This window comes from Taudactylus pleione, unplaced genomic scaffold, assembly GCF_031769625.1.
Source record: "Taudactylus pleione unplaced genomic scaffold, aTauple2 ptg000462l, whole genome shotgun sequence".
NCBI classification, from domain to species: domain Eukaryota; kingdom Metazoa; phylum Chordata; class Amphibia; order Anura; family Myobatrachidae; genus Taudactylus; species Taudactylus pleione.
Window position 1 is genome coordinate 2,015,001 of NW_028284864.1, and position 25,285 is coordinate 2,040,285.

Consider the following 25,285-nt stretch of genomic DNA (forward strand, 5'->3'; position numbering starts at 1 on the left):
TATCTATCTATCTATCTATCTATCTATCTATCTATCTATCTATCTATCTCATATCTATCTGTTTGTCTGTCTATCTATCTATCATCTATCATGGCCTTTAAATGCTCTTGAAAATAATAGCATCAATATCATGTATGTAAAAGCATTCTAAATAAATGCATTGAGTTCCAGATTTTACATTGTTTCAGATGGGAGAACACAATTAAATATCTCAGTAATTCAAGGGTATATGTGTATATTTCTTGTTCGAAACTTACAATAGCCTTCATTATATTATTGGTTATTATATTTAAATTCTATAGAGTCTAAACAATTCAAATATAATAACCAGTAATACAGATATAATAACAAGTTATATAATAGTATAGACTATAGGCAGGGGATGGGGGTGGGGACTTGTGCTGCTCAAGGCAGACCACTGCTGATTACTTGAGCCGTCGAATTGTATTAATAGGGCCTGGTTTACTACCGTACGCAACTGTGATTATGCACGCAATCGGGCGATTGTTACGTCTGCATCGCAGTGTCCATGCACGAACCGGCCGCTGAGATGGGGACTGCGATCGCAATAACTACGCTGACCCATCGCAGAGTGATTGACAGGAAATGCCGTTTGTGGGTTGTGACGGGGGGGGGGGGGAGTGGTTGGCTGAACTCAGGTGGGCCAATGTGTTTGCACGCCATTGCAGGGGCGTGCATAAATTAACCACTGCGATGCCATACACAAGGTCAGGGGTTGTGCAAGTGTGAGGCTGCGATGGTACTCGATTGTACCGATGGTTTCGCTAATCTGTATTAAGTATTACGGATGTGTGTAATGTAAAGTGAGCATCCTTATATAGTGCTGAGTTTGCATTGCGATCGCAATGGTTTGGCTTGCTATCACAGTTTAACTGCGTGCGTACACAATATTTCAATCCGTAGTGAATTAGACTCATAGTCGGATATTCACTAAAACAACAATGGTACGACAGGAACATGGTGTACCACCATAATGCTTGTTATATAAGCTCCACCAAATAGGGTTATCGTCAGTGGTAACCACACTGATATATAGAGTATTGTATAAACAAGCCCTTTGTGGACAATGACTCCCATTTTCTCCCACAGAATGTCTTTTAGCCCTTTGATAAACCAGCTACAATATTCCAAGCTACAAAGTACCTTAAGGAAAGAGCCGCTGCTCACGGCCCAGTGCTGTGTACTTGCTCCCAGGCTATAGTTTGCCTGCCGGCCAGCCCCAGACTAGAGGTCCCCTATAAACCAGGGTTTTAGTTTTGCTCACTCATTATCAATGGACATTATTTTTCCAGCTGCGAAGATTGATCTAGAACAGAGATCATTGGATGACAGGATTTGTATTTATTTTTAATCTCCACTATGAATTATTACTTTCCTGTGCAACCTGGTTTGTTATGTAACTTCCAAACCCACTTTCCCCAACAGTCATAAGGTACTTCTTATTCATTATCCTGTCACGTGTATTTTCATTGAGTTGTCTTATATTTTATGCTTACTCTTTTTTAATGACTGCTTTTTTCATCTTATTATTCAAAACAATTAATGTTCATTTATTTATTTTTGTGCCTTCCGTTCGATTTTTACATTTTAGTCAATCATCGGCATAACATGCAAAGTGAAACCTTGCACCTTATTGTGTATATGCATCTCTGTTGATATTTGCATCTCGGATATTTGCAACATTGAAATATTAACTAAGGTACAGCATTATTCAGCATTTCCACATTTAGGAGCTTATTCTGATTAGGATGTTACTTCGTCCACGTGCGAGCGTTTTGCCAGTATTGCTTCTGCGACTGTATGTGAATTCCCCTACAAGCCCTTCCTTGGTGTACAGACATGTGTCTGAATATGCAAGGACTGATGCCCCTACAAGCCCTTCCTTGGTGTACAGACGTGTGCCTGAATATGCAAGGACTGATGCCCCTACAAGCCCTTCCCTGGTGTACAGACATGAGTCTGAATATGCAAGGACTGATGCCCCTACAAGCCCTTCCCTGGTGTACAGACATGAGTCTGAATATACAAGGACTGATGCCCCTACAAGCCCTTCCCTGGTGTACAGGCGTGTGCCTGAATATACAAGGACTGATGCCCTTACAAGCCTTCCCTGGTGTACAGGCGTGTGCCTGAATATGCAAGGACTGATGCCCCTACAAGCCCTTCCCTGGTGTGCAGACGTGTGCCTGAATATACAAGGACTGATGCCCCTACAGGCCCTTCCCTGGTGTACAGGCGTGTGCCTGAATATACAAGGACTGATGCCCCTACAAGCCCTTCCCTGGTGTACAGAAGTGTGCCTGAATATGCAAGGACTGATTCCCCTACAAGCCCTTCCCTGGTGTACAGACATGTGTCTGAATATGCAAGGACTGATGCCCCTACAAGCCCTTCCCTGGTGTACAGACATGAGTCTGAATATACAAGGACTGATGCCCCTACAAGCCCTTCCCTGGTGTACAGGCGTGTGCCTGAATATACAAGGACTGATGCCCTTACAAGCCTTCCCTGGTGTACAGGCGTGTGCCTGAATATGCAAGGACTGATGCCCCTACAAGCCCTTCCCTGGTGTACAGACGTGTGCCTGAATATACAAGGACTGATGCCCCTACAGGCCCTTCCCTGGTGTACAGACATGAGTCTGAATATACAAGGACTGATGCCCCTACAAGCCCTTCCCTGGTGTACAGGCGTGTGCCTGAATATACAAGGACTGATGCCCTTACAAGCCTTCCCTGGTGTACAGGCGTGTGCCTGAATATGCAAGGACTGATGCCCCTACAAGCCCTTCCCTGGTGTACAGACGTGTGCCTGAATATACAAGGACTGATGCCCCTACAGGCCCTTCCCTGGTGTACAGGCGTGTGCCTGAATATGCAAGGACTGATGCCCCTACAAGCCCTTCCCTGGTGTACAGAAGTGTGCCTGAATATGCAAGGACTGATGCCCCTACAAGCCCTTCCCTGGTGTACAGACATGAGTCTGAATATGCAAGGACTGATACCCCTACAAGCCCTTCCCTGGTGTACAGGCGTGTGCCTGAATATGCAAGGACTGATGCCCCTACAAGCCCTTCCCTGGTGTACAGACATGAGTCTGAATATACAAGGACTGATGCCCCTACAAGCCCTTCCCTGGTGTACAGACATGAGTCTGAATATACAAGGACTGATGCCCCTACAAGCCCTTCCCTGGTGTACAGGTGTGTGTCTGAATATGAAAGGACTGAGACACCCACTTTGAGCTACTTTAGATGCTCAAATACCGCTCGGCGGCACCATGGAAACTTGCACCGACCCCATACTCTGGGCAGATTCTCCATGAGAGGATGTCTTCCAATGTGAGCGATTAAGCATCTAAGTTCGCAACCAAATTAGTGACACGCCCATAACACGCCCTTAAGACGGACCCTCTCCGTGCATCCGCATACCCACCTTCTTTATCGCCTCCCAGGAACGCCCAATACATTTTCAAGACATTTCTGAGACTGTGGACCTCATTCAGAGTCGGTCGTTGTTGCCGCACGGTCGTACGCAGCCGATGTTCGCTAAACTGCGCATGCGTAAAATTTGCAATGCGCGTGCGCAAACTAGATGTTACGATCAGAAATTTTTCTCTCCTTGAACACAGCCAGGTCGTTAGTTTGAGTGACAGAATGAACCGTTTGTGGGTGGTAACAGAGGAAGGTGCTTGAAAACGGGGGAGTGGAGATCCGAACGCAGGCGTGCCTGACTATGCAAAGGGCGTTTTATGGGAGTGCATAATTAACAAAGTAGTGTCATGGCACATGTGACATGGTGGTTATTGCACTGACTAGATCGTAGTGCTTAAGAGAGGGTATGGTCAGCCTTAAGCTCTGCGATCAGCTCCGATGGTTGCGATTAATCCTTATATCCCAGGAGATGACGTGTGTTGTGATCGAGAAGGGGGCGTGATTTAGTCTTACGACCGCTTCTTACCCTCGGTCGTTCAGCTAACGATCTCATCTTAGCGACGCAACTTGCGATCGCTTCATTTGCATATCCCTTTCCCCTACGACCGTGCGGCCGCAACGACCGACTCTGAATGAGGTCCTGTATCTCAACCGCGACTTCTGGGCGCACGGTCTCTGGACACGCGCGCAGTGCGACTTACATGCTTGTGCAGTAGTAACTGATTGCTCAACTGCATCCAACTGTGACATTGCATGTGACTCAAAATACTTTTAAGTACGTATGTTTATGGTCTCTACACACAAGGGTGAGTGTGTTCTGTAAGTCTTACACAACTGCTTATGCCTCAGTTTATGTATCTACATATCTAGCTGCTGTATATAAATGTAGCTTCATTTCATATATGTGCTGGACAAGTTGATACTCCATTAAATAAATAGGAATCCACCAGGGATTGGATACATAGCCCCCACATCAAACATTACCACCTGTTATGCCTGATTTGCATGATGCTATTCCAAATAAACATAATGTACACCTAGTGCAAACAGGGACCAGGAAAGGCAGCGATTCACAGCTATGAAGCTAAATACATTAATCACTGCCATTTAGTCCGCAGGTCAAACATTTGGGTTTCATGTTGGGACATGAACGCATTGTTATATACAGGTCATTGGGGGAGATTTCTCAAACCTTCTAAATATGAGTGAGAAGTTACCCATAGCAGCCAATCATATCGTAGCTATCGTTTTATAGAATGTATTCGATAGCTATAAGCTGATTGGTTGCTATGGGAAGCACCTCTCCTTGTCCTCTTTAGAAGGCTTGATAAATCTCCTCCTATTGTCTGCTATAATCTATTTGTTTTTCAGTGTTAGCTAGTTGGAAACCGCATAATATTCTTATTGTTACCTAGTATTTACAAAAGTCAAAACATATTTGACAGAGCTGTAAAATACAGCATAATGAAATCCAAGCAAATAACCAATAATAAATATATGCTGGAACACGAGGTATATAGGCAGTGGTGTATCTAGGGATCCGAGTGCCCCTGGCAAAGTAATGGACTGGCGCCTCCCTCCACCCATAATTTCAGGAAGTGCCCCCAGTAGTTGTCCCCTCTATGCAGTGCCCCCAGTAGTTGTCCCCTCTATGCAGTGCCCCCAGTAGTAGTCCCCTCTATACAGTGCCCCCAGTAGTTGTCCCCTCTATGCAGTGCCCCCAGTAGTAGTCCCCTCTATACAGTGCCCACAGTAGTAGTCCCCTCTATACAGTGCCCCCAGTAGTAGTCCCCTCTATGCAGTGCCCCCAGTAGTTGTCCCCTCTATGCAGTGCCCCCAGTAGTAGTCCCCTCTATGCATTGCCCCCAGTAGTAGTCCCCCCTATACAGTGCCCCCAGTAGTAGTCCCCTCTATGCAGTGCCCCCAGTAGTTGTCCCCTCTATGTAGTGCCCCCAGTAGTAGTCCCCTCTATGCAGTGCCCCCAGTAGTAGTCCCCCCTATACAGTGCCCCCAGTAGTAGTCCCCTCTATGCAGTGCCCCCAGTAGTTGTCCCCTCTATGTAGTGCCCCCAGTAGTAGTCCCCTCTATGCAGTGCCCCCAGTAGTAGTCCCCTCTATGCAGTGCCCCCAGTAGTTGTCCCCTCTATGCAGTGCCCCCATTAGTAGTCCATCCTATGCAGTGGCCCCAGTAGTAGTCCATCCTATGCAGTGGCCCCAGTAGTAGTCCCCCTTATACATTGCTCCCAGTAGTAGTCCCCCCTATACAGTGCCCCCAGTAGTAGTCCCCCCTATACAGTGCCCTCAGTAGTAGTCCCCCCTATACAGTGCCCACAGTAGTTGTCCCCCCTATACAGTGCCCCCAGTAGTTGTCCTCTCTATGCATTGCCCCCAGTAGTAGTCCCCCCTATACAGTGTCCCCCAGTAGTAGTGCCCCTTATGCATTGCCCCCAGTAGTAGTCCCCCCTATACAGTGCCCCCAGTAGCGGCCACCCCCCAATAACATTCCCAAGTAGCGCCCCCCCTATACAGTGCCCCCAGGAGCGCCCCCCCATAACGTGCCAGCAGTAGCGACCCCCCTATACAGTGCCCTCAGTAGCGACCACCCCCCCATAACGTGCTCCCAGTAGCGACCCTCCCTATACAGTGCCCCCAGTAGTGGCCACCACCTATACAGTGCCCCCTAGTAGCCACTCCCCCCCCCCTGTGTTGTGCCAGAAAAAAAGACACACACAGAAAAAAAAGCAACTTCCTGATCCCCACTCCTGCCGACATATACCGCTGTCCACTCCTCCGACGTCTCTCCCATTACCCACTGCGGGGGGAGCCGGAAGGCGGAGCTCTTGAGTGAGCTCCAGCCGGCTCCCTCCGTGGACGCAGCAGCCAATGAGAGTCTGACTCTCATTGGCTGGCTGATATAACAAACACACAGCCGCCACTGGTGGCTATGTGTGTTTGTTACTGTGTAGGGCAGACCGCTTTCAGTGCGGTCTGCCTTACACTTGTGGGGCCGTGGGACTAGCGGGGCTAGTTCAAGCCCCTGGGGTAGTCCACCCATTGGCTGCTGGTGGCACTGCCGGATGGCGCCCCCCCTTTGGCCGGCGCCCCTGGCGAGTGCCATCCTAGCCAATGGGTAGATATGCCCCTGTATATAGGTTACTGCCCCTAGGAGCTAACAAAGGATAATGGAATATCCCTGTCACAGGAAACAAAAGGGTTTGGTTGGTTGTTACAATTAGCGAGAGATTAAAAGTACCACGGGCCCTGGGTGATGTTTAAGACACGGACCCCGCTCCATGTTTTCTGTGCCTGACTATCCTATGATTGTTATCATTTTCCACTGGTTATAACAGAAATACATGATACACTTACTGGAAGCTTTGTAAAGCAGCCATTTTTGCTCTTGTTCCCAGGTGCAATGTAACATCATCTCCTATTGCTAAGAGATTCTTCAATCAGATAATTATATCAATCAATAGTAAAACTGCAACTCTGTACGAACAAAATGGAGAAGCATGCTCGGCGCGAATTAGACGCATGCGCAGTTATGTCAACGTCAACATACAGTAGTGCTCAATTCAAATCAGGCCCATTGTGCAGTAAGCAGCAATATAATTTCTCCAAGTTAATTGAATTATACAGTTCCTCACCCCAAGTTCCATAATTATCTTAAGGACATACTTCACTCGCAACATAGAATTTGAACTGAATATGACCCAAAATGTCCTTGTTACAATTTTCCACTAGTTAAAATAGATTTATTATTTTGTAAGCCAGAATAATCATGGTAGCTAAATGGAGAGGTCTGGACCTACCTGATGTATTTTTATGTTTAACATTATTGTGTTTTAAGGGCCTGATTCAGCAGCGATGGCAACTGCGATTATGCCCGCAATCGGCCGATTGTTGCGTTCTGTGCATGCATATGCATCGCAGTGCGCGAAAACTCCACTGCGATCGGAACTGCGATCGCAGTGACTACGCAGACCAATCGCAGAGTGAGTGACAGGAAGTACCATTTGGGGGTGGTGGCGTGCCAGTGCGTTTGAACACCATTACAAGGGCGTGCATAACTAAGCCATTGCTATGCCATACGCAGCTTGTGTACTCACTGCGTTCGATGAGGTTAGCATTTCCTGAGTAAGGTCAGACCTAGTGCAAGTGTGCGTGAGGCTGCGATTGTACAGGATGTTACCGATGGTTTTGCAGTCTTGCTAAGTATTCCGGATATGTGTAAGGTGGGCGTCCTTATGTTAGGCTGCGTATAGCATAATGATCGAAGAAATTAGCATATCTTCGCTGAGACTGTGTGCGTAATCGCTATTGCGATCCGTACTGAGGGCCTGATTTAGAACCGCTCGTAAGCGGCCGTTCGTTCGCTCTGAGCGATGTTCGCACAACTGCGCATGCATATGGGTCGTAATGCGCATGCGCAAAGCAGTCATTGCGGTCAGAAATCGGGCGCTCGCAAAACAGCGAGGGGCTGCTAATTTGAGTGACAGAATGTACCGTTTGTGGGTGGTAACAGGGGAAGGTGCATGAAAACGGGGGAGTGGAGATCCGAACGGAGGCGTGCCTAACGGTCAAAAGGGCGTTTAATGGGAGTGCATAATTAGTAAAGGAGCGTCATCGACCACGTCACTTGGTTGTCTTTTAGCCTGAACTGCTCGCAGTGATAGCGGTAAGAAAAATCTACCACATGCACTGTGAGCAGTTCAGATGCCTTTCGATGTACCCGATTAATCTAATAAATACCAGAAATGACGTGTGTTGCGAACGGCAAAGGGGCGTCTTTACAAAATAGCGAGCGCATTTTTCGTTTGCTCGCTCAGACATAGAGGCGTCAACAAACCGCAAAGAGCGAGCGCTCAATTTAAATAGCCGGCCCCCTTTTTGGAACGACCGTCCGCAAATAGCGACCGGCTCTGAATCAGGTCCTGAATCAGGCTCTAAGTTACCAGCTTGTCTATAAGATGTCCTGATATATTTCTTATCATGTTGAGAGATGCTTAGGGTTAATCCTCTCCGTCTTGAAGCGCACAGCGTTATATAGAAATATTAGATTATATTGAGACATTAGGGAAGAAATACAATTGCGGGCGATGGTGTTAATGTGTCTTTTCTTGCACAAGGGTTGATTGAATAATAATACTTTCACTCTTATCGTGTATTGGAATTGGAACTTGAGAACACTTACATTATAGAAATGCTGTCCGTCCCACAATTTACATTCCCTACAGCGGCCACAAAACTATTACTCTCATATAGAACAAAAAGTAATCTGTAGCAATGCCGATATTTCCGCAGAATGAGTGATTGTTTGCTTTTGCGCATGCACAAACGAGGCACTGCACACATACAGCGATTGCATTGCAATTATTCTCGTACACAGGAACCACTTGCAAAGTGAGTGACAGGTAGTCAGCATTTGGGGGTGGTAAGGGGGGGTGTCGGGACGTTTGAATGCCTTTTCATGGGCGTGCATAAATTGGCCTTTGCGATCTCCAGTTCAGCATGAGACCTCTTTGCGTGTGAAGAGTGCTGCAGTGTTTGCGGCTGGCCAGACCTGACTTACGTGTTGCCTGACTGTCTGTTGTGCATCAATGTTAGGGCTATTTAAGCTGTTGTACATTGTCGGACGGATATGAGAAGGCAGCAGTGGGTGTCCCTATGCTCTGCTGTGCTGTGGAAGGCATCAGCATATTTTGGCAACTGCGATCTGTGAGAGTATGCAGTTGCGATTGCAGTAGCGTAAATCTCTGAAAGAGGCCCAAAGTACGCAACCAACAATAACAAATAATAAAATAATACTAATAATAAGAAGAAGAATGCGGGTTATACTCTGCATTCTGTAATAGATGTAATTTGATCAGATACACTGGTTATATTGGGTAGATGTAGTGATCCCTACATAAAATTTAGTAGAAGAGAACTATGACCGAGTCCTATAGTTATGGTGAGGTGTCGTTCTCTATGTAATGGAGTTGTATTATGATCATGGCCAGTGGTCAGGTCATGTTGGGAGTGTAGTGTCCTATGGGTGTAGTATAGTAGAATTGGATTATGATCATGTCCCGTGGTCGGGTCCCGTTCAGAGTGTAATGGCTTAAGTGTTTATAGAGTGATATTGAATTTAATTATGGTCAGGTGTAGTGGTCAGGTCATCTTGGAGGTGTAGTGATCTATGTCTGTGTATAGAATGTAATGGACTGTATTATGGTCAGGTGTAGTGGTCAGGTCACCTTGGAGGTGTAATGACCTATATCTGTGTATAGAATGTAATGGACTGTATTATGGTCAGGTGTAGTGGTCAGGTCATCTTAGTGATGTAGTGACCTATATCTGTGTATAGAATGTAATGTAATGTATTATGGTCAGGTGTAGTGGTCAGGTCATCTTGGTGATGTAGTGACCTATATCTGTGTATAGAATGTAATGGACTGTATTATGGTCAGGTGTAGTGGTCAGGTCATCTTGGAGGTGTAGTGACCTATGTCTGTGTATAGAATGTAATGGACTGTATTATGGTCAGGTGTAGTGGTCAGGTCATCTTGGAGGTGTAGTGACCTATATCTGTGTATAGAATGTAATGTACTGTATTATGGTCAGGTGTAGTGGTCAGGTCATCTTGGAGGTGTAGTGACCTATGTCTGTGTATAGAATGTATTATGGTCAGGTGTAGTGGTCAGGTCATCTTGGAGGTGTAGTGACCTATGTCTGTGTATAGAATGTACAGTAATGTACTGTATTATGGTCAGGTGTAGTGGTCAGGTCATCTTGGAGGTGTAGTGACCTATATCTGTGTATAGAATGTAATGGACTGTATTATGGTCAGGTGTAGTGGTCAGGTCATCTTGGTGATGTAGTGACCTATGTCTGTGTATAGAATGTAATGGACTGTGGGCCTGATTCAGAACCGGACGCTATTTGCGGACGGTCGTTCTGAAAAAGGGGCCGGATATTTAAATTAAGCGCTCGCTCTTTGCGGTCTGTTGATGCCTCTATGTCTGAACGAGCGAACGAAACATGCGCTCGCTATTTTGAAAATACGCCCCCTGGCTGCTCGCATCATACGTCATCTCCGCTATTTATTAGATTAATCGAGTACATCGAAAGGCTATGAACTGCTCGCTATTCTTGTGGTAGCATTTTCCTACCGCAATCATGCGAGCAGTTCAGGCTAAAAGACAACCAAGTGACGTGGTCGATGACGCTGCTTTGTTAATTATGCACACCCTTAAAACGCCCGTTTTGACCGTTTGGCACGCCTGCGTTCGTTTCTCCACTCCACGTTTTCAAGCACCTTCCCCTGTTACCACCCACAAACGCCTCATTCTGTCACTCAAATTAGCAGGCATTCGCTATTTTGCGAGCACATGATTTCCGACCGCACTGACTGGTTGACGCATGCGCATTACAACCCATACGCTTGCGCAGATGTGCGAACATCGCTCGGAACGAACGAGCGGCCGCTTACGAGCGTCTCTGAATCAGGCCCAGTATTATGGTCAGGTGTAGTGGTCAGGTCATCTTGGAGGTGTAGTGACCTGTATCTGTGTATAGAATGTAATGGACTGTATTATGGTCAGGAGTAGTGGTCAGGTCATCTTGGAGGTGTAGTGACCTATGTCTGTATAGAATGTAATGGACTGTATTATGGTCAGGTGTAGTGGTCAGGTCATCTTGGAGGTGTAGTGACCTATATCTGTGTATAGAATGTAATGGGCTGTATTATGGTCAGGTGTAGTGGTCAGGTCATCTTGGAGGTGTAGTGACCTATGTCTGTGTATAGAATGTAATGGACTGTATTATGGTCAGGTGTAGTGGTCAGGTCATCTTGGAGGTGTAGTGACCTATGTCTGTGTATAGAATGTAATGGACTGTATTATGGTCAGGTGTAGTGGTCAGGTCATCTTGGAGGTGTAGTGACCTATGTCTGTGTATAGAATGTAATGGACTGTATTATGGTCAGGTGTAGTGGTCAGGTCATCTTGGAGGTGTAGTGACCTATGTCTGTATAGAATGTAATGGACTGTATTATGGTCAGGTGTAGTGGTCAGGTCATCTTGGTGATGTAGTGACCTATGTCTGTGTATAGAATGGAATGGACTGTATTATGGTCAGGTGTAGTGGTCAGGTCATCTTGGAGGTGTAGTGACCTATGTCTGTATAGAATGTAATTGACTGTATTATAGTCAGGTGTAGTGGTCAGGTCATCTTGGAGGTGTAGTGACCTATGTATGTATAGAATGTAATGGACTGTATTATGGTCAGGGGGATGGGTGCGAGATGTCAGCTCTCGGGATCTCGTCAATCAGGATCCCGACACCGGCATCCCGACAGGATTAAAATACCTACACTTGTCAGTCATTATTATAACCCTCCCCCTTTCCCTACCCTAACCCTAACAGTCCCTCCCCGGTGCCTGACCCTAACCTCCCCCCCTAGTGCCTAAACCTAACCTTCCCCGCACCCTAAACCTAACCCTCCCCCCTTAGTGTCTAACCCTCCCCCTAGTGCCTAAACTTAACGCTAACCCTCCCCCCAACCCCGCTACTTACCTTCAGGATTCCGGCGCCGGGATTCTGACAAGTGTCGGAGATTCCAGCTTTGTGAGTGCCGGAATCCCTGCAGTTGGGATATTGACCGCATCCCGTGGTCAGGTCATGTTTGAGGTACAATGTCCTATGAGTATAAAAGACTTGTATTATGGTCAGGTCATGTCAAGAGTGTAGTGTCCTGTAAGAGTAGTAACAAAAAAGAAAAGAAGAATATCAGTTGGCGCTTATCAAAAAGCAGCTGGTTCAGATGGAGGTGTCAGCTCCTAATAATATAATATAGGAAAAAGATGGGTATGAACAGCGCTAGAAAATTTATCAGTATATGTAGGTGAAAACCAACATGGCATGGATCATAAATCAATATATATTATTGTCATGAACTACTACATGACTCTATACAGCTTGATTGAAAAAATAAATAATTTAATATGATGTCCACAATCTGGACAGAGAAATGGCAATCAATAAAATCGATACAATGACAATAATCAAAAAAATAATAATAATAAAAAATAAATTAATAATAAACAGTGTAAATAAATAATAACAGTACATGAAAACTGATGATGATAAAAATAAATAAATAAGTGTCCAAATCAAAAAGAAAGAAAAATGTCCATGGAATGAATGGTGTAAACCAATCTCAAATAACTGAGTATAAAATATATTTCATTCACATAGTAGTGAGAGATATAGGGAAATATTATAACAGTCACTGGCCTACACAGGTGGATCCGGAATAATATCCAGCTGATATATTACCAGACTTGGTTGGATGTCCACAGCCTATAAACAGTATAGAAATCCTTGCACTGGCATGCTGACGTATTGTGAATGGCTGGAGCTGGAAAACGATGATATATTTACCAGACTTAGTAAGATGTCCACAGCCTATAGGTGGTGCAGAATTTCTTGCACTGGCATGCTGACGGTTGTAAATGGCTGTAGCTGGAAAATGATAAATACCGCTGGTCCGGAGAGTATAATCCATATAGGAATCCAAGTTTATTATACAGCACTTGGATTCCTATGTGGATTATACTCTCCGGACCAGCGGTATTTATCATTTTCCAGCTACAGCCATTTACAACCGTCAGCATGCCAGTGCAAGAAATTCTGCACCACCTATAGGCTGTGGACATCTTACTAAGTCTGGTAAATATATCATCGTTTTCCAGCTCCAGCCATTCACAATACGTCAGCATGCCAGTGCAAGGATTTCTATACTGTTTATAGGCTGTGGACATCCAACCAAGTCTGGTAATATATCAGCTGGATATTATTCCGGATCCACCTGTGTAGGCCAGTGACTGTTATAATATTTCCCTATATCTCTCACTACTATGTGAATGAAATATTTTTTATACTCAGTTATTTGAGATTGGTTTACACCATTCATTCCATGGACATTTTTCTTTCTTTTTGATTTGGACACTTATTTATTTATTTTTATCATCATCAGTTTTCATGTACTGTTATTATTTATTTACACTGTTTATTATTAATTTATTTTTTATTATTATTATTTTTTTGATTATTGTCATTGTATCGATTTTATTGATTGCTATTTCTCTGTCCAGATTGTGAACATCATATTAAATTATTTATTTTTTCAATCAAGCCGTATAGAGTCATGTAGTAGTTCATGATAATAATATATATTGATGTATGATCCATGCCATGTTGGTTTTCACCTACATATACTGATAGATTTTCTAGTGCTGTTCATACCCATCTTTTTCCTGTAAGAGTAGAGTTTGTATTATGATAATTTTCAATGAACATTGAAGCAAAATAAACTGACCATCATTGGAGTCTGTATATAATCTGTAGTATTGTGCAGGTGTAATATGCTAGTCATGACCTGCCAAACAAGTTGATCATTGTGAGCTTTTAAACAATGTAACACAGTATTGTGGCTGTGTAACAAGCAGGCTATTGTGACTGTAAATTCTGATTATTGGTTACTGTATAATACTCCTGTCATTGCTGGCTGTACGTGTCTACTCACTGAGACTATATAATGTCCTGGAGATTGGCGCTGTGCACTATACAGGTGGGGTATTGGTCGCATTTGGAAGTAATGATGGTTTAGATTTAGAAAAGGCATCCAACCAACTTTAACTATGCCAGTGTGCCCAGTGGCGTAAATTCATCCGCGACGCCCAGAGGCAAATTATAATTTGGTGCCCCTCCCCGTCACACCCGCAGTTGTACACAGAATATAGTGTTGAATTCGTCAATAAACCTTTTAATATATTCCTTCCTATAAACCTCTAAGATTCACCTGCCTAGAACCTCTAAGACAAAACCCTGCCTAAAACCTCTAAACAGAACGCTAATTGCGTACACAGTTTAACCACAAATAAAGACAGGAGTGGAATCTGTGTTTCCAACGCACAAGTATTATTCAGGTAAAAGTACAGTCAGTTACACGCAATCTATACATACACAAGTTAGGTGTAAAAGGAAATAATACAGACCCAAGTACGGTTATACATACGCTGCGCCTCTGGACCCAGAGATAGACTGCTGACTAGATATCCTCAGTTCACCCAAAATTCATCATGAACTGGCAAACCAGTGTTCGGACACATGTATTTATTCCCCCCCAGACTGAAACAGGACAAAGGGGGAACTTCCTGCTGATCTCATTGGTTCCCAGAGGAGAAGCATATGTAACGTCACATTTAACAGGTTGTTACAAATAGACTTTCCCTGCCTCTAACAGCCGGAGTCTTTCTGGTAACGCTTCCTGTAACATTCCATCAACTAAACATTTTGTTGCTTGTAAGTTCTGCGATCCGTAACTTGAGTTTGCATGATGCGATCTCTCCACCGATAACACCGGGATTCTGTAAAAAGCGTACGCATCAGAACGAAACCAAACACACCTTGCTTATCATGTATAATACCTTAGATATCAAAAACCTCTATTTCTTAGCATTTAAACTAACTTAACCAACTTGAATCATACAATTTGATGCTAATGGAACCTTGTGTGCGAATATGTAGTGTGTGAGTATTCGGGGTTTGATATAAGGACGCTAGTTATTAATGGGTGAGATTTAAGTGCATAATTTGTCATACACGAAGTGAACATCCAGCAGTGTGGATGGCTGAGGGTTGTAGTTCTACATGCCCTCTGTCAGCAGGCCCCCACCTGTTGTGTGTTCAAAGGAAAACAAAACCTCTTTTGTTCTCACAGACTCTTGTGTGAAGTGCAAATGTATTACCACCTCAAGCTGTGGAATTTGGGGCCATCCTGTCTAGGATTCAGACTAATCCAATTGTGTAGATATTATATTACAATTGCCACAACTATACTTTATCTGCATCCAGGGATTCCCAATTTGTATGTAAAAATACCCATTGTCTCTTCTTATTTACTTTTACTCAGAAAGCTTGTTTTTCCAGTTGCCCTTGGTAGGTTAACAAAAACATTGCCATCTGTTCTTAGCTCCTGAGTTATAACTTGAATTGACGCTGACCACAAAAATGGTGTCTTGCGATCTCATTTCCAAAATGGAGTCTTGCGGCCATTCACAAGATGGCGTCGCCGCGATTAAATTTTAAACTGAACTTGTCTCAGCCAATTATTCAGCTTCGACAGTCCACCCTCTGATAGCAAACAACATGCTATCACAATCTGCTATAAAAATTTATTTTGGGCTTACATTCACATATTATTTAGTGTTATCATGGGATGGCACAAGGTGGTTCTTAATCCATCAACAATGTGTCTCTAGGCGGGGGCATAAAACTACTATTGTACGCACACCGCGGATCTTGGGAGATCATGTGACAGATGTGGGGATGCACCAGTCTTATAACAGTAGTTTTGAAGGGGAATTTGAGACTTTACATTGTCTGGGTGTTCTATAAATAACATTTCAATAATATCCTCTATGCATGTCTAAATATTATACATTTAAATGATGGTACTTCCTAGCTCAGGGTTGTAGTGCAGTTCTGTTTCTACCTCGGTATACATATTATCATTTCTGACCACCATCATAGTTTCATCCCTTCGTTTCACTCTGTTTTCACATTTTCCACACTTCAACACAATAGGAACACACCGGACGCATATGCCAATTACTATGATGACAATCAGTATAAGGATCAAGAATTTGCCTACGCTGGCGACCACTTCCTGGACCCACTCTCCTAGACCCGAGAACCATTTCACTGGGTTCAGCCATGACACCCATCCTTCTATCTTTTCCCCTGCTTCAGCCACTGATGCGTTATGGTTCTTACGAAATTCCCACTTTAACTGCAGAATCTCATCCGTCTTCTGGTCTATCACCTCCTTAGGGTCGCTGGTATCATTGGTGACATAAGTGCAACACTTTACTCCAAATTGGGTGGCTAACGTTACGCAATACCCTCCAGTAACAGCAGTTAAATAATTCAACACTAGCCTGTGTTGCACTAGTTCTTTCTTGTACGCTTGCAATTCTCTCCCTGTGTACCTGAATGTGTCATCGTACATCTCGGTGATATTATCTATTAATTTAGCAAGTTCCTGGATATATCTAAAATTTAATGTACCCCTAGCAATTCTGGTGGGATCCAGGGCGACTAAAACTTGGAAGCCAGTTGTCTCACTGATTAACTGAGCGGCTTTATGCATATCACCAGGTATCATATTTCTCTTGCCTCTGTGTTCATATTGTGTGTGAAGATATGGTGACGGTGTGTTTTTATGTATTCCCAACATTTCAACATGTGTGAGGGTCATAACTTCTGCAAGTATTTTTCCCAAATAACATAACAATTACAATACTAAAATTGGTCAGAAACTCCCCTGATTGGCATTGCACTCCTCCTGACTCCACTCCATCAGCTCCGCCATCAGCTCACATCTCCTTCATCGGTCCCCTATCACAGACACTGAGTATCCCCAAACAGATCATCATGACAAAAACTCTGGAAAGAAAAAGAACTAGGATGACCACAGCAGACCACTCCATTGCTGGAAGCACTGATCTACACATTTCTTTAGCTCAGATATCTCACCGTCACCTTTTTAATCCTTCCGGCACAAGCTCGCAATCTACAGGTCCACGTTATCGGCCTTGTCTCTGCCTTGTATCTCCACCGGTTGGTTACCCTCCCTATAGTGAGTGGAATGGACCCACGTATCTTCCCCGGCCACCCTTTGTGGATGTAGTATCGTCAGATACGGACCTTTCCACCGATCAGTTAAACAACCTGAGCTAAAAAAATTTTTGGATCATAACAAATTCTTCCAGATTTTGACATCATGACAGTTTGCATTAGACATGTTAGTTAATAACACTTTCAATTTCGGTTATTCTCATTCATCTTCGTGAGACCCTGCACAGTAACCTCATTATCATATTTTCACATGAGGATGCCTAGTGTTCCCTCTAGCTCCGGCGGCAGGCAGGGCGCCGGAGCTAGAGAGGGCATGCCCGTGCGCGCGCCAAGGGCGGGCGCGCGGCCGAGAAGGGGGCGTGGTCATTGGAAAAGGGGGCGTGTCTATAAGACGCGTCCCCTTTTCGGCACTCTTGGGGGCGTGCCCGGCACTTACGGACACGCCGGGCAGCCCCCAAGCCCTGCAGACAGGGAGAATAGATGCCGGGCGCATGCGCCCGGCGTCTATTCTCCGGCGGTGACCGGGTCACCGCATGTTTCTCCACCCGCGGGACACTGCGTCCCGCGGGTGAGAACGGCTCCCGCAGGTTGTTAGGGCAGGGTGCTTTTTGCCCTCCTGAAGGAGGGCAGGGCGCCGCGCCCCGCTAAAACAGCCTAGCGGGAACGCTAGCTGCCTGTTTGGACAGTATCTCAAAGGGTGGCAAATAAAGGAAAAGACAGTCTGGGATAATCTTAGTGTTGTTACCCATCACCTTACACATGTTCTTGGAAACGTCACCTATAAAATAAGTCCCCCTATCATTTTTAATAATTCTAGGGATATAGTATCTGCATACAGGTCCCTGCAATTAAATCTTGTTATCAATAGCTACTGCTCTAAATAATGCCTGTGCCACTGGGTTGGATAGTATTCCGAGTAGTCGACCTCAGCCTGGCATGGCTGCCGTTTATTCTTAGCAACCTTGTGTCCTATGAGTGGAAGATAAAGCAAAACAGTTTAATATCATTTAAACATGACCCAAAATACAACAATAAATCGTCCACATTTTTCATTAGAACAGATCCATTGATAGGTTGAAAAGATTGTAAACAGTCATATAAGGCCTGGGAGAAGATACTGGGGTTACCTATGAACCCATGGGAAACTCGTGTTCCTGTGTGGTGTTCTTCACTTTGCAGTACTTACTTATGTGTCCCACTTAGTGACAGTTAAAACATAATTTTCAACGGGGTGGATGAAAAGATTGTGGTGGGATTTGAGCAAGAGGGAAAGGTGGTGGGTATGGGTAAGGATAGGGAGGGTAAGGATATTGTGGGGGATATGAGTATGGGACCTGTGGTTGTGTATGATATGTGGGGTAAGGATGTGTTTGCTGTGGTGTGGGATTGGTGAGGACGTGTAATTGTTCAGGTGCAGGTGTGTGTGTGGGTGCAGGTGTGTCGGTTGGCTGTGATGTTAACGTCATTCTCTCCAGAGCTTGGATACTGACAGCCATTAATTTTTCGCTCTGGGTCTCCCTCTTTTTTGAGATGTTTTTGCCATGTTCTATGGCAGACTCTATGAGGTTATCTATTGTAAGTCCCCGCCAGCCAGGCTGTGAGGTCTGAACCCGAGTCTTTAAATCGTCTTACAGACCGTCCATGAGTACCGTGACTATCATTCCCCTGTGGTGAGTGCTATCTTTAATATCTTCTATCCCAGTGTACTGGGTGATAGCCTGCAGAGCCCGGTCGCAATATTCTTCTGCAGTTTCACTCTCTTTTTGCTTAATTGTAAAAATTTTGTTCCAGTTAACTACTACTGGAAAATATACACCCAATTGAGTCACAATGCGGGAAATGTTACCTTGGTTTACTTGGTCTGTTAAGGGAACGTCGCCATCTAATACACAGTCCGTGATAAATTTTTTCACGTTGGTATTGCGTGGTAGACAGGCCCTTAACACCACACGCCAATCTTTATTAGTGGGCTCATGAGAACTACCCAAATTTCTCAAAAATCTTTGACATTTGGCTAGTTCCTTTTTGGGATTGGGGAAATCATTTATGATGGAATTCAGTTCTGCTTTTGTCCTTGGACAATGCATTACCACTTCCCTAGTGGGCACTACACCGTTTGCATCCGCATTTCCATTCGGAACAGTTATTGTCCGAATGGGATGCAGACCGGCAGCGTTGCTACCTCTGACCTGGTTACCTGGCTGGGGGTTTAATCTGCTGCTGCTACGTATGGTATTAACAACTTCCTCAATGGGTGCAGAGTGTATTAACACTTCCCTTGCTGTTACCGATGGAGATGGCGGCACCACCCGTGATTGTGGTGATGCAGCATCTATCATTTGTACAGCATGGGAAATGGCAGACATTACAATAGGCTCATCTTCTACATCATAAACATTTTCTTTATGGTTACTTAAGAGGGGGTACAAATTACTTGTTACATTTTTATTGGTATTTTTGGTAACCGTACTTGCACCTCCATCCACATAAGGTGGGGGAGGTGAGCGTGAACTGCTGGCAATACTCTCCACGACGCTACTTTGCCGCCCGTGCACGCCAATTTGCGGTTGGCCGTATTGCAACTCAGCGTCGCGGATGTATTTTCTGGCAATGCGTTCGCAACGCTAGTTTGCGTCGTTTGCACATTTTTAAGCCAAGCATCCCCTTCATGCTGCCATATTTTTAAACATTCAAAATACTTAATCTTTTTCTCTCGGGATCGCACCATACTGATGTGATCCTGGACATTATCTAACACATTTTTGTCAAAACTACCAATTCTGGGAAACGGTCTAACACTCTTTCTCATCATATTACCTCCATTACCTCCATTAGCAGCACATCATTGCTTACCATTTCTACCGTTTGCGTGGCTCCCATTTTGAGACAACTCCTACGGTTTTCAATAAAAATTTAAACTGGTGAAAGACAATCAAGATACTTTCACTTACCTGTGAACGATTTAAGTCGACGGCGCCCACACACCTGGATAAGATTTCGTAAGGCCACTTCCACACCTAGATAAGTTTTGAAACAGGCAACTTCCAGACCCGGATAAGCTTTAGTAAGGTAACTTCCAAACCTATGAGAGTTTGTATGTCGGCCACTCTCACGCACCTCTATACAACAAAGACAACATGTACACCTGCTACTGTGTTTAGAACGGTAAAGCTGCTTACCGAGCGACTAGGCTAACCCTTGCACCTAGCCCTTAAGGATCATACGGTACCCTTAACTTTAGGGTATAAATTACCCCTACCAACAATACACACACTGTTACACACTTTTTCTCTGCGCAGAAAATAAACGTTTAACCCAGATATTGGTAGATAGAAAAAAATGTAAACCTCAATGGCTTTGTTCAAACACGTGGCAGCAGAACCGGAAGTGCGTATACGCTATTTGTGCGATCGTCCGTATACACAATTATGCGACTACCACACAAGCGTATAATTACTTTTTTAACTGCGTACGCAAAAATGCGTTTTAGCTGCGTACGCAAATACTGCAGCACCCCTCTAAACACAAGGTTCTATCAACAGAGGAAAAACAAACTTTTTTTTTTTTCCTCTCTTGTCCCTGGATTCTAATCAGCGCTTCCTCTACACAATAACCGGCAGTACGCTCTCAGCAACACTGTGGTAATGAAAGACTAATGCGTCTCCCAAAAGGCGCCTCCACCCTTTTGCTGAGAGAGGACTGACCGAGTGTTATCGTGTATCAGATAGTGTGATAAACCGATGAGCCCCCACTGTTGAATTCGTCAATAAACCTTTTAATATATTCCTTCCTATAAACCTCTAAGATTCACCTGCCTAGAACCTCTAAGACAAAACCCTGCCTAAAACCTCTAAACAGAACACTAATTGCGCAGCTTAACCGCAAATAAAGACAGGAGTGGAATCTGTGTTTCCAACGCACAAGTATTATTCAGGTAAAAGTACAGTCCGTTACACGCAATCTATACATACACAAGTTAGGTGTAAAAGGAAATAATACAGACCCAAGTACGGTTATACATACGCTGCGCCTCTGGACCCAGAGATAGACTTCTGACTAGATATCCTCAGTTCACCCAAAATTCAGCATGAACTGGCAAACCAGTGTTCGAACACATGTATTTATTCCCACCCAGACTGAAACAGGACAAAGGGGGAACTTCCTGCTGATCTCATTGGTTCCCAGAGGAGAAGCATATGTAACGACACATTTAACAGGTTGTTTCAAATAGACTTTCCCTGCCTCTAACAGCCGGAGTCTTTCTGGTAACGCCTCCTGTAACATTCCATCAACTAAACATTTTGTTGCTTGTAAGTTCTGCGATCCGTAACTTGAGTTTGCATGATGCGATCTCTCCACCGATAACACCGGGATTCTGTAAAAAGCGTACGCATCAGAACGAAACCAAACACACCTTGCTTATCATGTATAATACCTTAGATATCTAAAACCTCTATTTCTTAGCATTTAAACTAACTTAACCAACTTGAATCATACAATTTGATGCTAATGGAACCTTGTGTGCGAATATGTAGTGTGTGAGTATTCGGGGTTTGATATAAGGACGCTAGTTATTAATGGGTGAGATTTAAGTGCATAATTTCTCATACACGAAGTGAACATCCAGCAGTGTGGATGGCTGAGGGTTGTAGTTCTACATGCCCTCTGTCAGCAGGCCCCCACCTGTTGTGTGTTCAAAGGAAAACAAAACCTCTTTTGTTCTCACAGACTCTTGTGTGAAGTGCAAATGTATTACCACCTCAAGCTGTGGAATTTGGGGCCATCCTGTCTAGGATTCAGACTAATCCAATTGTGTAGATATTATATTACAATTGCCACAACTATACTTTATCTGCATCCAGGGATTCCCAATTTGTATGTAAAAATACCCATTGTCTCTTCTTATTTACTTTTACTCAGAAAGCTTGTTTTTCCAGTTGCCCTTGGTAGGTTAACAAAAACATTGCCATCTGTTCTTAGCTCCTGAGTTATAACTTGAATTGACGCTGACCACAAAAATGGTGTCTTGCGATCTCATTTCCAAAATGGAGTCTTGCGGCCATTCGCAAGATGGCGTCGCCGCGATTAAATTTTAAACTGAACTTGTCTCAGCCAATTATTCAGCTTCGACAATAGGCATGCCACAGATCATTTTAATCAGCAGAAGCTGCTTGTACGTCCTCTTCACATCGCTGTGCAAATAATTTTGAAGGGCAACATTTGCAGGAAAAGACGCTCAGCGCTACTGAGTCACTCTGCACTCACGCGTTATATGTCGCACAGAGGATAGACGTATGCGGACACATCTGTATGCATTAGTCACAGATAAGATAGTGACCTGTATGGTGCAATTAGCATGAGTCCTCCTGATGGAGGCGAAAGCCACCTGATGTGGGGTGGGGAGCCCTCCTGATACTCCTGATGGAGGAGAAAACTACCTGATATGGGGTCGGGAGCCCTCCTGATACTCCTGATGGAGGAGAAAACCACCTGATGTGGGGTGGGGAGCCCACCTGATACCCCTGATTGAGGAGAAAACCACCTGATATGGGGTGGGGAGCCCTCCTGATACTCCTGATGGAGGAGAAAACCACCTGATGTGGGGTGGGGAGCCCTCCTGATACCCCTGATTGAGGAGAAAACCACCTGATATGGGGTGGGGAGCCCTCCTGATACCCCTGATTGAGGAAAAAACCATGATGTGGTAGCTTTGAGGACTGAGTTTAAGTCAAGATACTGTAAGATTGCCACTATAGTGGGACTTCAAATCACAAACTGCCCAGTCTACTGCCGACTGCATCACATTCTGAGAAGTTGCTCCATCAAAGATCTGCCCCGGAGACTCAGTCGCTGGTGCCCCAGGCCCTAGCTTCCCATGCCCTCTTACCCGAAGCTCTGTTCAAAGCATCCTTGTTGACATCCAGCTCCTGTAAGATCTGCAGCCATGCTTATCCTCGGGCCAGCCACTCAGGGCTCTGCTGCATGGGTCCGCGGTTAGGGCATGGTTGCTTCTCAGGTGCAGCCATGACGGTACACTCCGGGTACATAGTTACAGCCCTAAGTGGGGTGAATATATTGTGGGCAATGGAGGAGGTGCCCCTTCAGTGCTGGAGCCCGGCGGCCGGCGCCTCCATTGTCTCCCATAGTTCTGCCCCTGAGTGTGCCACTGATCTTCAGAACGAGGACATGTGAAGTTTTGTTCCATAAAATAAGCTTTAACTGGTCTGTTGTTTATTATGTATATTGGGCATAAATTAAATACGTGACAATGTAACAGAACATATAACGTAACCTCACAGTCTGTATCTTTTCCAGCTCCTGAGAGACCCGTATGAAAGCTTCATGCGTCATCACCTGAGGTACTACGGATATTTTAAAGGTAAGAGCACAGAAACTGTGTATGTAAGATCATATTGGGGGACTGCAGGTGACTATGTAGAAAAGCTGCTGTAACCCATAGCGATCGGCAAAGTATTTAGTTTCATTTTGTCATCTGTAATGGAAACATTAAAAAAAAGTGCTATAATAAAACTGCTGTTTATATGGACTCCGAGAGCCAGGGGCTTCATGAGAGCGTGAGATCTGCATGCACAGATTGGCAGCCAACAGAGGGTGGCTGTGCTTTGGAGGAGGTCCATCAGCTGTCCTCTCTATAGAGGGTAGCGGAGAACCACAGGTCAGAGGGTTGTTCCTAAGGGAGGGTTGTTATGAGGGAGATATAATGTATTGAGGGGTAGATCTATACTTATTGCTTATGGGGGAGTTTGCAAACACTTTGCACCCTGGCTATGACCACCTCACACCTCCCATCTGACCAGTTCCATGATGTGTATGGATGGTTTAAGCTTTCCATATACATGACACCAGGAGTGGGAAGGCACAAATGGTCTAGTCCAAACTTCCTGTAGATCTCCATTATCTCCACAATAAGACTTCTGCTAGTCTCCAGACATTCAAGCGTTCCCTGAAAACTCACTTCTTCAGACAAGCTTATCAAATTCCAGAACAGCCCACATAACCTTCATTGCTTCCTTATCTAACTCCCTTCTTATAGTATACACATATCACGTATTTTCTCTTTCTTCAATTTTACATCCTCTTAACCCTAGGCCAACTTTCCTGTGTGACTGGATCATACAGCTCACCAATGACCTCTGCAATCTGTCGGACCAATTTGCAATATATAGCTCCTATCCATGTGTATCAACACCTATTTCCCTATAGATTGCAAGCAGAGCCCTCTTAACTTTATGGCTGTCTGTTACTACCCTGTGTTGTTCTATTAATGTTGTTTCCATTTGTAAAGCGCAACGGAATATGCTGCACTATATAAGAAACTGTTAATAAATATATAAAATAAATGATTATACGTATTGCAGGGTGCTCCTACAATGTGACGTTAGCTCTCCAGTCCAGGTTCTTCTCCAAGTGCTCCATCTTCCAGGTGTGCTCTCTCCCTGTGCAGTGCAGGCCGCGGGCTGCCTTGGTTTCCCCATATCCCACTGAGCCAGCAGGAGCCTGGATAGAAGTGACAGGAGACTAAGGGGTCTATTTACTAAGCAGTGTTAGGAGACAGAGTGAAAAGTGATAAGAAAGTGATAAGGTGCCAGCCAATCAGCTCCCAACTGTCATTTTTCACTGAGATGACAGTTGGGAGCTGATTGGCTGGCACCTTATCACTTTCTTATCACTTTTCACTCTGTCTCCTAACACTGCTTAGTAAATATATCCCTATATTTGTCGGTCCAGTATTGTTAGCAAGACATTAGTAATGAGTGACATGCTTCTGGTAATTGCATAACAAGTCTTCTTTTATTATGACATATCCATTTGAACTAACCACAGAGCATACATTATAAATGAGCTTTTATAATAGAGCTACTGACAACATTCATAAATGTACATGTAATTGTTTCAGGGGCTTATTGAAAGTGAAGGCATTTATGATCATTGAAGGATAGATACTGCAGGCCACCTCGCTATAGCTGATAACAGGGAGCATTGGTCTGCACTCGCAGGGCCGGATTAAGGCTTGTGGGGGCCCCAGGGCAACATTAACAGCGGATCGCGGCAGTGAGCCTCAGTCCGGGAACAGGTGTCACTAGACACCTGTTCTCGACAGGGTCACACTGACCCTGTGTGGGGGC

General features: G+C 44.6%; 1 protein-coding gene across 4 annotated transcripts in view; it reads left to right on the forward strand.

Moving 5' to 3' along the window:
* Positions 1-25,285, forward strand: part of AGBL2 (AGBL carboxypeptidase 2) — a 99,166-nt gene that overhangs the window by 1,016 nt on the left and 72,865 nt on the right. For all 4 annotated transcript variants that reach the window (XM_088448662.1, XM_088448663.1, XM_088448664.1 and 1 more), the window contains exon 3: positions 23,454-23,517. In XM_088448662.1, coding sequence (XP_088304788.1) covers positions 23,454-23,517 — 64 coding nt within the window. The remainder of the gene's footprint in view (positions 1-23,453; positions 23,518-25,285) is intronic.